Below are 12,619 nucleotides of genomic sequence, written 5' to 3' on the forward strand. Positions count from 1 at the left end.
CATTGCCAGGGCCGCTGCAAGAAAGGTGGGCTCTCTCTACCGTGCTAGAAATCTACTAACACCCGAAAGTATCCTGTACCTCTATAAGGCCACCATTCGCCCATGTATGGAGTATTGCTGCCACATCTGGGCTGGTGCATCTGCTACTAGTCTCTCGCTCCTTGACAAGGTTCAAAAGAGAGTCGCAAACCTGATAGGCCCTGAACTGGCATCTAAGCTTCAGCCTCTGTCCCATCGACGAAATGTTGCATCCCTCTGCCTTTTCTACAAGTATTTTAGTGGTGAATGCTCTGACGAACTGCAATCACTTGTGCCCCCACGACGTGTGCACCCTCGACAAACCCGACAGGCTACTAAATCCCACCCCCACACTGTAGAGATCCGTAGATGTAAAAGATCTTTTTACTCCAATAGTTTCTTCCCCAGAACCGCTAGACTCTGGAATTCCATCCCAGGTCCCTGCTTCCCCAACAGTACTGACGTGCAGAAGTTCAAGTGTAACGTGAACCGACACCTTGCTGCCCAAATCCCAACATAGTACCCCAGTAGTTGTTGCCCCTGATAGTAGCCCCCTACACCAATGTGGCAATGTGCCTTGTTTGGGGTGAAAATGTAATAAAAAAAAAATTTAAAAAAAAAATGTGCGTTATTGAATTTCTTCCTGTAGAAAAAATTGAGCCGATCAACATTCATCGGCGCCGTTTGAACGTCTACGAAGTCGTTGCAGTTGATGACAGCACAGTTAGAAGATGGCTTCGTCGATTTCAGAGCGGTAACAGAGATATTCATGACAAAACTTTTATGACCGAGGCATCAAGAGAGACTGGGAAAAATGCATTGCAAATGCTGATGATTATGTACAAAAACAAATTCGGGTACAAAACGGTCGCTCGTTTTAATAGTACTACTTCTGTCTTCGTAGCCTTTCAACGTTTTACTTTTTTAATTACAAATATAAGAGATTTTACTCTTGGAACGATTCTCGTGGTATAGCTTGTGTGGGCTGCGGTATTTTCTGATGGTTGAAATAACAATATACCATCCCAATTTCAAAATCTGATATTAATTTAAGCGTTGTGATAGCTTGTTGAATGATATCGTCCTACTTTGGCAAAATCCTACTTTTCAGATATCGACCTTCTTTTAGTTGTTAACGAGACAACTCTAAAACTAAAGAGTTAGTTACTAAAAATATGTTAATTCCCTTACTGATTTGGATTTTTCACCCATAATCGGAAGTTTTTTTTATGTATTAACAATTGCCTAGGCGAAACTATTGCATGTTTCATTTAAAATAAGATGTATTTTACTGCAAATAATATTGGGCAGTGATACTAAATGAAAATTGGTTAGTCATATTCAAAGACAAATGTGTCAACTTGAATATTATCTGGGTAAAACTTTCTATCTCACAAGATAGCTGTGTATATATATATATATATATATATATATATATATATATATATATATATATATATATACACAGCTATCTTGTGAGATAGAAAGTTTTACCCAGATAATATATATATATATATAACTTGATTATTATCTGGGTAAAACCTTCCATCTCACAAGATAGCTGTATATATATATATATATCACAGCTATCTTGTGAGATAGAAAGTTTTACCCAGATAATATTCAAGTTATATATACATATATATATATATATATATATATATATATATAACTTGAATATTATCTGGGTAAAACTTTCTATCTCACAAGATAGCTGTGTATATATATATATATATATATATATATATATATATATATATATATATATATATATAACTTGAATATTATCTGGGTAAAACTTTCTATCTCACAAGATAGCTGTGTATATATATATATATATATATATATATATATATATACAGCTATCTTGTGAGATAGAAAGTTTTACTTTCTATCTCACAAGATAGCTGTGTATATATATATATATATATATATATATATATATATATATACACACACACAGCTATCTTGTGAGATAGAAAGTTTTACCCAGATAATATTCAAGTTATATATATATATATATATATATATATATATATATATATAGCTATCTTCTGAGATAAAAAAGTATAATATATATATAAACTTATTATATATCAAGGTATTTCGAGGCCTAATGCTTCTCATCAAAAGAGGGGCTTCGGGACTAGGTTGCAAACATTTCACTGCGACATCTAGCTAAGGGAATAATTGGGGATATTCAGGTATCTGGTATATAGCGGAGTGGTGAACGAGGGGTGTGCGGGTTATCAGGAGAGGTTAAATTCATGTAGGTGAATTTATACATACACACACATGCATATATATATATATATATATATATATATATATATATATGATGTCGTAGACGACGAGAGACGTATCAGTGGATAATTATATTTTAAAAACAATACATATGCCGTTCCCTATTTGGGGGGGGCATATTGGTAAAAAGAAAATTATTCCAATTCGCATTTAGGTAAAAATGCACTGTCGTTTAAATACTTGAATTCATTTAAAAAGTATCGCAAACAAGAACAAATAAATAACATATATATATGTGGGGGGGTGTTATCGGGTAAGATCATGCACCAATTTCAATAATAATAAACTTATGAAAGGCAATAAATATAGTTACTTTTGAACGTTTGTGGAAGAAACCAAGCCATTTATTTGCGTTGGCTTGTGATTGAGGTTGGATAATGGTCAAAGCTATGATCCCGACAATCAGTCTGGCAGGAACTTGACTGACTGGAGAATGCTGACGTGAATGCCCAAGCCATTTTTAATAGGCTAGCGTGCACTTCCATTAGAGGCACTAACTTGATGCTCCCCACCTTCCGGCCTTGTGCCACATCTTCCTGTGATAGAAAAAATAAATACCAGCCATTCGCGCCATTTATTTGGCAGTTGCAATGACAGACACATGCCAGACGAGTTACTGATCTCGGCAATCGAGGCCAAGATATTAGTTCTGGGTAATTCTCGGCGATCAATCCTCATAGGCTTTGCCTCATATCTTAATGAGTAGAATATCCATTGCTTACTGCCAGGGGCGTCGCGACCGGAGAAGGCTGACGGTGCCCCGCAGGCAATTTATAATAACCAGAGTGTTCCTCGTTGAACAGCACTTGTATAAGTCTCGAATTATCGTTATTGCTCTAATCACCATTTTCTTTTCTTTACTTTCAGACACGACTGAACTCACGCCAAAACACAAGGGTAACCCTCTTTCTCTGATGACTATATTTATCATAACAGTTGTGGTATCCGTTGGAGTAATGGTTCTGGCTGTGATCTTTATCCTCTGCTACCAAGTGTTCCTCAATAATCAAGGTGCCAAATACAAGTCAACCCCGCAAGACGATCTAGACATCGACCTCGACAAATTGCCGCAGAATATGTCATATCACCTCATGAAAGGAAGCACAAAAAATCCAAAGATTGAATCTCTAGAATATCCGCGCAACGATATCGTTTACATCCGTGACATTGGCCAAGGAGCATTCGGGAGGGTCTTCAAAGCAAAGGCAGCCAATATAATCAAGGGCGAAGAATTCACACTAGTTGCGGTGAAAATGTTAAAGGACGACGCTTCGGAAGATCTCATGCTGGATTTTGAACGAGAGGCCAGTCTGATGGCTGATTTTAACCACCCTAATGTTGTTAAACTGCTCGGAGTCTGTGCCATTGGCAAACCGATGTGCCTCCTATTCGAGTACATGACCAAAGGAGATCTGAACGAATTTTTGAGGCTCAGCAGCCCCGAGCAGTTGATTATTTTCCGGCGACCGTCAGAGCTGGGAAACGTCGACCTACCGAATCTTGACCACTGCGAACTGCTATTCCTGACAAAACAGATTGCGAACGGCATGGTGTATGTCTCTAGCAAAGGCTATGTCCACAGGGACCTCGCAACGAGGAACTGTCTCGTTGGTGAGAATCTAACTGTGAAAATATCTGACTTTGGTCTTGCCAGAAATGTCCACAGTGTCGACTACTACAAAGGAAGCGAGCACGACGCAATACCTATCAGGTGGATGCCATTAGAGACTATATTGAACAATAAGTTCACTATTGAGTCCGATGTCTGGTCGTTCGGGGTTGTCATGTGGGAGATCTTTTCATTTGCTCTTCAACCTTATTATGGGATGGCGCACGAAGAGGTAGTAAGATACGTGAAAGACGGTAAAGTGCTTCCCTGTCCTGAGAATTGTCCACCGGAGATCTATGATTTAATGCGACTTTGCTGGAGCAGGAAACCAGCTAACCGGCCCACTTTTTCATCACTGTATAAATCGCTGAGTATACTTCACAGTCAATATTTGGCCGCCAGAAATCTCAAGGAAGCGCTTTAAGGCATCGACAAATAAAAAAGAAAAAGTGAAAAATATGGACGTGTTATTTTTCTTTTTTTTGTTTTTAATTCTTCACTTTTTACCTACTTTGTAATGAGCAAAAAAATTATCTTTAAAAAAGAATGGTAAAATGTTGAAATCATTCAAGAAAAAATTGGAGAATCTGAAACCGATAACTGCTGCCGCAAATAAAAAGCAACGGAAATTTTTTTCTTCATTTGAAAAAAAACAAAAAAAAACAAAAAACATCCAATCTACACGAACAAAAAAATCATTGATAGTTTTGTACAAATATTTTTTTCTGGTCGATTCTAAATATTGGTAAGCGTTCAGATTGTGGGCATCAACAGAATTCGATAAATAATTGTGGATAGGAGATAAAAATGTTCTTATCGTGTTTTATTTTAATATTATTAAATGAGGAACCTATTTGAGTTAAAATCTATGGAGGATGACGCATGTAATTAGAAGAAAAACACATGTAAATGTATAAATATGCGACAATAATGGAAGTTCTAAAAAAGTATTCGGCGCCATTTTGTTTTCTGTATCGCTCAAGACGAAAACGTATTAAGAGTCGTCATCATTCCTATTACTACGTAGTACTAAATTAATTTTAAACCTAAAACGTTCTTAATGTCATAATCGTCATATATATATATATATATATATATATATATATATATATATATACTTTTTATTAATTTTACATAAGCTTTTAGATGTCATTGCACATTTATGAGCATGTTTCGGTCAGTCAGTTACAAGTAACTAGATACTATTTAAGACGATATTGCTTATACAAAAGTTCAGTCAGGGTTACTGACTGAACTTTTGTATAAGTAATATCGAAATATTCTCATGAATGTGTGGCGACATATTAATGCTTATGTAATATAAATATATATATATATATATATATATTGACCTACTTTGGTATTGAGCACTCTTGCATTAACCTCGTTGAAACTTCATTGGTTGCTTTACCTCTGTAAAATATTAACTTAGAATCATATAAAATTCAAAATGACGTAATATAATCAAACTATAAGATATTTACAACTTCTCTTCTAATTTTCGGTTATTTTAATCATGTCCAAATGCATTTTTTTACATTTGGTGGATTGATTGTTGCTATGTGTTCTGATGAGTTAAGAACAAAATAGATTCATGATTGATATACTAATTAAGTGATTGCTTTTGTTTGTGCTACGAAACAGATAGTGTCAAGAATTGTAAATGTCAACAGAATTAAAGGAATAAATTGTAAGATGGTCAACATCATGAAATTTGGAATATAGACTTTTGTCATGCATTGTATATATATATATATATATATATATATATATATATATATATATTGCAATCATGAATGGAAGGCTTTTATAATTCATGATTAAAAGTAAAATGTGTTTTAAGATAAAGAAAAAGGGACACCGAAAACGGAAGAAAACTAAATCGGGTGGTCAGCTGACCGGTTTCGCCCTCGCTTTCTCAAAGCTGCTTCGAGGGATTTAAAAAGGGAAAATCGAAAATTACCAAAATATGGAACCAATTCACAGTCATGAATTTTGTTTGGTTGCTTTCATTTTGTTCTAATATTTTTTAATTAAAACAAACGTCTAAATATTCATTATATTGCATCTTACACATGTTTCGATGCATAGCGAAAGATACTTTCGTCATGTCACTAAACAACTTATCAGGGATGACTAGATGTTCCTCAAAACCGCTACAATGTTCTACTGCGTGAAATGAACAAATGGTAAAATAATTGACGAGATGGAATATATATAAATATATATATATATACATTATATCATATATATCATATATATGTATATAAATACATCATCTATATATGTATATATATATACATCATATATATATATGTGTATATATATGCATCATATATATAAGTATATATGCATATATGTATGCATCATACATATATATATATGCATACATACATACATGCATATATATATTCTCGTTTTTAGAGTAATTTTATTCTAATTTTTGAAGAAACATTTAATGTCGTCAATCTGAACGTTTATCTAAATAAAAAAAAATGAAATGTACATATCTACTATAAAAATAATGAAACAAGCATCTAAAAAAAGCATTTTTTGCAAAGGCAGTATATTTTTTTTTTACTTATATGGTTCAATGAATCATATTTTATTCAATAAGAGTAAGCAAATGTGAATAAAAAAAAGAAGTTAATAAACTAAAAGAACGAAAAACATTAACGAAAACCAGACACTTATTTCGTATCTTGAAGCTGGTGTATTTGAGAAGTATCAAACTTGGTACCACTCAGAAGCATCAGCATCCGTATCTTTTGTAAGAAATAAAATGAAATTGAACTCTCTCACACACACACACACAAGAAAAAGCATATTTTTTACGATTGACCCGTTCGTTCTTTGCTTCTAACCCCTGCCGGGTATTCACCAAACTCCTGCAAAATTCTGTCTACATCAGGATTACTCTTCAATACATATCTTAGCAGGTATGTAGTCATGCATATATAAATGTGTAGATATCAAATGAACATTCAGAGAAGTAACTGAAATTGATGATATTCTTCAACAAAGGAAGTCCATTTCTCTTATTACTAAACATGTTTTCTGTATTTGTGTGTGTTTCAAGGATTTTTTGTCAAATTTGAAACTTTATTAAAAAAAATCATCCCAACACATTAAAATTCATGGGGGAGTGGTAAACATACGGGGAAATAAAACAAATGACCCTTTAGGAGGGTTTGCTAGTCAGTATCGCCTTTCAGGCTCTGCTCTGGTGCCCAGGGTACACTCGCAAAAAATACGGGAGATCCGAAGAAATCTGGCTTATTTCGCCCCTCCCAGACAAAGACATCAATATATGACTTCTTGGGGATGCCCATATATGGCATACAATATTCTTTGAGAATGACTTTTCTTTTTTCAAAAGAAATTTATTATTTGGGATTTTAAAAAATGACCAAACATGCTAAAGAGATTTTTTTTAATGAATTTAAAATGACGTTGGAGATTGAAAATCTGTACCATAAAATTAAAAGAAAATGTTTTAAAAGAAATTGAAATTTGTTATATTCTTTTGAAAATATTACAGGAACGGTGGTGAAAAGGATTTAATCGATATATATATATATATATATATATATATATATATATATATATATATATATATATATATATATATATATATATATGTATATATGTGTATATATATGCATATATACATGTGTATATATATATATATATATATATATGTATATGTATATATGTGTGTATATATGTGTATATATATGCATATATACATGTATATATATATATATATATATATATATATATATATATATATATATATATATTAGTTTTTGGGACGATTAATCGGAATCGGGCATCGAAATACCGGAACTTTTGGGAGTATCGAAATCGGTATCGGAAAAAGTTGTGCCATATTTTCTGATGCCAAAAACGATTCCTTTAATTGTTCTTGTTTTATTTTGTTTAAAATAAAATCTTCCACTGCTGCTACTAATGTTGAAATAGTAAATATTTATTGATTTTAAACAACTGGTAAAACTAAAATCTATAAATTGGCCCCACAAGTTAATTTTTACATTTGAGAACATATCTGTACTTTTAAACTGTGTTTTTACTATAATCGGGGAAAAATCACAATCCCATTATAAGATATTTAGAGATTAATAAAGAACCGGATCGAGAATTTGGTATGGATTGGGAATTTAGTATGGAATCGGTAATTGTATTGTAATCGGGAAAAATATTGCAAGAATCGTTCCATAACTAATATATATATATATATATATATATATATATATATATATATATAGAGATAGATATATATATAGATATATATATAGATATATATATATAGATATATATATACACCCACACATATATGAGAGAGGAGGAGGAGAGAGAGAGAGAGAGAGAGATTCCGAAGTACAAGATTTTTTTTATATTACCATATTTTTCTACAAACAAAAACTTCGGTACATTTCCTTTATGGAGTTTAAACTGATATTTGTTTCGCCGTATACTCGTCAGAAAAAAAAAACGAACAGAATATGCTCAGAGAGAAAAATGCATAGCGATGTTAGAGATAAAATCTCGAAAAAAAACAATTCACATCGAATTTGTGTACGCCTTTGCAATCGCTATGTACTTGAGTCGCCGTCTTCTCTGTGTTTTTTTGTTTTTTTTCAAAAATGATTGGTAAGATGAATCAAATCTTGGGGTTTGGAATCTAGTAAAATTGTTATCTATTTATAAATGCCGATGATCAATATATAAAAATCTTATCTGGTTATTCTTTTTATGACGGTTGAATATTATTTTTATAATTATCATATATATATATATATATATATACAGGGTGCGTCTGGTATTTGAGAACATCACTTATTTCACCTCTTTTATCTATTATTATATCTTTTACTTTGTTTCTTTCAGAAAATTAATTATGGCAGATATTAATATAACTCAGGAAATGAAAAGACAGGTTGTAATAGTTGCAATAATGGCAGAACACAATGATTTGCAAATTGCTCAATTTCTAAAAGTTGCCTGATCTCTTTAAAGTTCGCAAAGAATTAGAGGACAAAAATGGTCCAATTTCTCCAGTTGTTAAACGCGAAAAGCATCAACAACGCTCTGACAGCATAAGAACACCTGAACTTGTTCAAAGAGTTCAGAACATCATTGATGAGGGCCCTCAAAAGTCAATGAGGTCATTTGCAAAAGATCTTAATGTCTCAGAAACTACAATTCGTAGGGCATCATGAAAATCTTCGATACAAGTCGTATGTGATGAATAGAGGCCACTTTATCTCCAAGACCACCAAAGAAAATCGGTTGGTAAAATCCAAGAGGCTTTTAAGCAAACTGAAACATCCTGCTGAGCAATACATTTTTTTTTGGGGGGGGAGGTTCAGACGAAAATAATTTTGACAAAAACCAAAAGGTAAACCGAAGAAATGACAGATGGCTATGTGTTGCCATTCTGAAGTTTCAAGAATCATGCACACAAAATTTCCAGCAACTGTTATGGTTTTGTGGGTGATTATCAATGAGGGACATGTGATGCCGCCACATTTATTTCCACAAGGACTTAAAATCAATTCTGCTGCTTACATTGAAGTCCTGAGTACTGTTGTGAAGCCTTGGATTGATAGAGTAAGAAACGGAAGGCCCTACATCTTTCAACAAGACTCTGCACCGGCACATAAGACTCAGAAGACACAAGAATGGTTAGCAGAGAATTTCCATGATCACATTACCCCCAATTTGTGGCCTTCAAGCTCTCCAGACCTAAATCCGTTGGATTATTATGTGTGGGGCGTTGTTGAGAGAGGTGTTAATAAACATCCTCATAACACTAAAGATTCTCTGAAAGCATCCATAGTCAGAGTAATGCAGGATATCGATGAGGACCAGCTTAAACGTGGTTGCCAACGGTTTAGGTCTCGAATAGAAATTGTAATTGATGCTGAGGGCGATTTTTTTGAATAAATTTAAAAAATTATATTTTAGTTTATGTATAATGAAGTGACTTCTTGTAATACCGACGTTTTTATTTGTCTTTTTGATTATTTTTAAAAAGGAAATATATGTTCTCAAATACCAGACGCACCCTGTATATATATATATATATATATATATATATATATATATATAGAGAGAGAGAGAGAGAGAGAGAGAGAGAGATAATTATCATATATACATATATAATAATTATATGTGTACATATAATGAAATCTGTACCCTGCCACGCGTTGCTGTGGCTCAAATTAGCACAATAGAAAAAGTTCCAAAATGAGAAAATCCATGTTTCTTATACGTTTAATTTCCCATTTAGTATAGGTATACACTTTTGGTTGGTCCATTTTCTTAGCTGATATAGAGATTTTTTTGGCTAGGTGCCTCTTTAACATCTAACATAAATATTAGTGAATAGCTGTAAGCCACAAAATTGTAAAGATTGTTCCCTTAGCTTTGTTGATGGTTATTGCAAATGACACTAAAATTGGAAAGTGCAGTTTCCTAAAGTGTTATGGTGTATCCGGTGGAATCGTAGGAATGCGTGGAATGAAGATATATTCACCTATGGAAGGTCCTGTTAAGATTGTTTTTCCTATGATATTGTTTGTTAATTTTTTTACTGCAAGCTATGTGCCATTGCAAAGCTTGGATTGGTTTATATTTCACAACATGATAATTAGTACGCCAATGTTCAGTTGCAGTACATGCGGTGGCATCCCTGGCAAATCTAGCTGTTGGATAATTAACCACTTTATCTGGTTCCACAACTGTGTCGATGGATTTGTATGTGACTACCTCACTTGGAATTTGACGTTGACTAATAGCGTTAAGTTTGTGGACGTCATTGTATTGAGCTGCAAGAATAGCTCGTTCACTCAGTCAAGTAGAATTCGTATAATTAATTTGAATATCCAGAAAACCCTTTTTAACCAACTCTTCTTTTGATATTATAAAATTACAGAAGTTAAAAGTCAAAGAATTTCGCCCTTAACTCAGATCAGCTGGCACTTTTCCGTATCTAATTTCCCATAAATGATGCAAAAATTTCTGTGCGGATCGAGCAGTCTGCAACAGGATATGCAAGCATTTATTTCATCTGCTGGTGTTGGTTGAGGAATTGCCGGTAACATTTGTCTGAAATCTCCTGCAAACAATATTGCTGCATTCCCAAATGGTCTGACATTACCACAAAAATCTTGCAAGGACCGACCAAGAGCTTCAAGGGATTTTTTTGCGTGTCATTGTGCATTCATAGAAAACAATAAGTTTGCATTTTTGCAATATTTTTTCCCATACTGGATGTGTTGGAGATGTTGAACATGGGATTTTTGAAAAATTGAATATTTAATAGTAGTTTTAAAGTAGAATAAGTAATTCTTCTACTTGGTAGCAAGGTCGCAGGTATTCCGCTTGCAGCAAGGGCTAATGATGAGGGATTAGAGATGGACAGATAGAGAGAAAGATATATAGATAGAAAAGAGAAAGTGAGAGAGAAAGAGAAGGAGATATAGAGAGATAGATGGATTGAGAGATAGACAGAAGAAGGGGAATAGTTAGAAACCGAGAGGGAGCGAAACAGAGAAGAGGAGAGAGAGGGGGAGTTAGAGAGAGAAAGGGGTCCAAGAAATGATGGAGAGGGTGATAGATTGAGAGAGAGAGAGGGAGAGATGGAGAGAGAGATATTAAAAGCGGAAGAGAGAGAGAAAGGGGAGAGAAACAGAGGGTGAACTACGCTTCACCGTTTTTTCCTCGATCAGTAGAGGAGAAATCTTTCGAGACTGACGCAAATTTTATTTTTCTTATTATCCAGAGTACCCTTTTTTCAGGAGCTAGTGTTTCCACACATTAGAAACCGACCGGATCATCTGTACTGTTACCTAACAATTTAATAAACAAAAAGATATTGTAAAACATGACGTTAATAGCCGGATAAAGCCGAGCGTTGCCGATGTAATAATAACAAATCGATGTGAATGAAATTATAAAGTAAAATTTTTAATGTAGAAACAAAACATCAACAGAAAAAACACAAAAAAGAAAAAATCTACCGGTTTTTTTTTGTATTTCTTATTAAATATTTGTAGAAAATGTCATTTTTTTTGTCAAATAAATACATTTTTAGCTATTTTTGCAATAAATAATAGCAAATTCGTTAATCTTTACGACTTGGCCCAGCGTATTATAAACACCCCAACCTCCCCATGTTAAAAACGGCTTTCAGAATAAACCCCCAACATCCCCATGTTAAGAACGACTTTCGAGGTTGTGGGGGTAATCCGAATGCCATTTTTAACATGGGGAGGTTATTGTGTTTATAATACGCTGGAGCAAGTCGTAAAAATAAACTAGCAACTTTCTTGTTAAAGTATTTTTTATAGTTTAGAAAAAGTCAAATAACCTTTTATGTGTAATATTTTTACAAGTATTTAAACAACAAACAAAACTGGTGTATATATATTGCTGAATCCCGGCGAGTAGTTTTATTTTTAATAATTCTTTTGTTATGTCGGGGAGGAACACGTAAAGTAGAAAAAGCAGGAAGGAAAAAAAAACAAATTAATGCAATTTTTTCTATGAAAAAAACAAACTGGATAAATCGTATACTTATCGATATGAAAAGTTACTAATGAAAGCAAATTCAATATAAACCGGAAGTATTTCCGGTAAGTAGCCTCGGCTGAAATCGGA

General features: G+C 33.5%; 1 protein-coding gene across 1 annotated transcript in view; it reads left to right on the plus strand.

Moving 5' to 3' along the window:
* LOC145296709 (muscle, skeletal receptor tyrosine protein kinase-like) overlaps positions 1–4,647 on the plus strand; it is a 669,635-nt gene extending 664,988 nt beyond the window's left edge. The window contains exon 11 of the mRNA XM_080142688.1: positions 3,190–4,647. Within this exon, the coding sequence (XP_079998814.1) occupies positions 3,190–4,355 (1,166 nt within the window). The 3' untranslated portion in view covers positions 4,356–4,647. The remainder of the gene's footprint in view (positions 1–3,189) is intronic.
* Positions 4,648–12,619: the final 7,972 nt, after the last annotated feature.

This window comes from Euprymna scolopes, chromosome 17, assembly GCF_053919585.1.
Source record: "Euprymna scolopes isolate OS-2025 chromosome 17, ASM5391958v1, whole genome shotgun sequence".
In the NCBI taxonomy this organism is placed as follows: Eukaryota; Metazoa; Mollusca; class Cephalopoda; order Sepiida; family Sepiolidae; genus Euprymna; species Euprymna scolopes.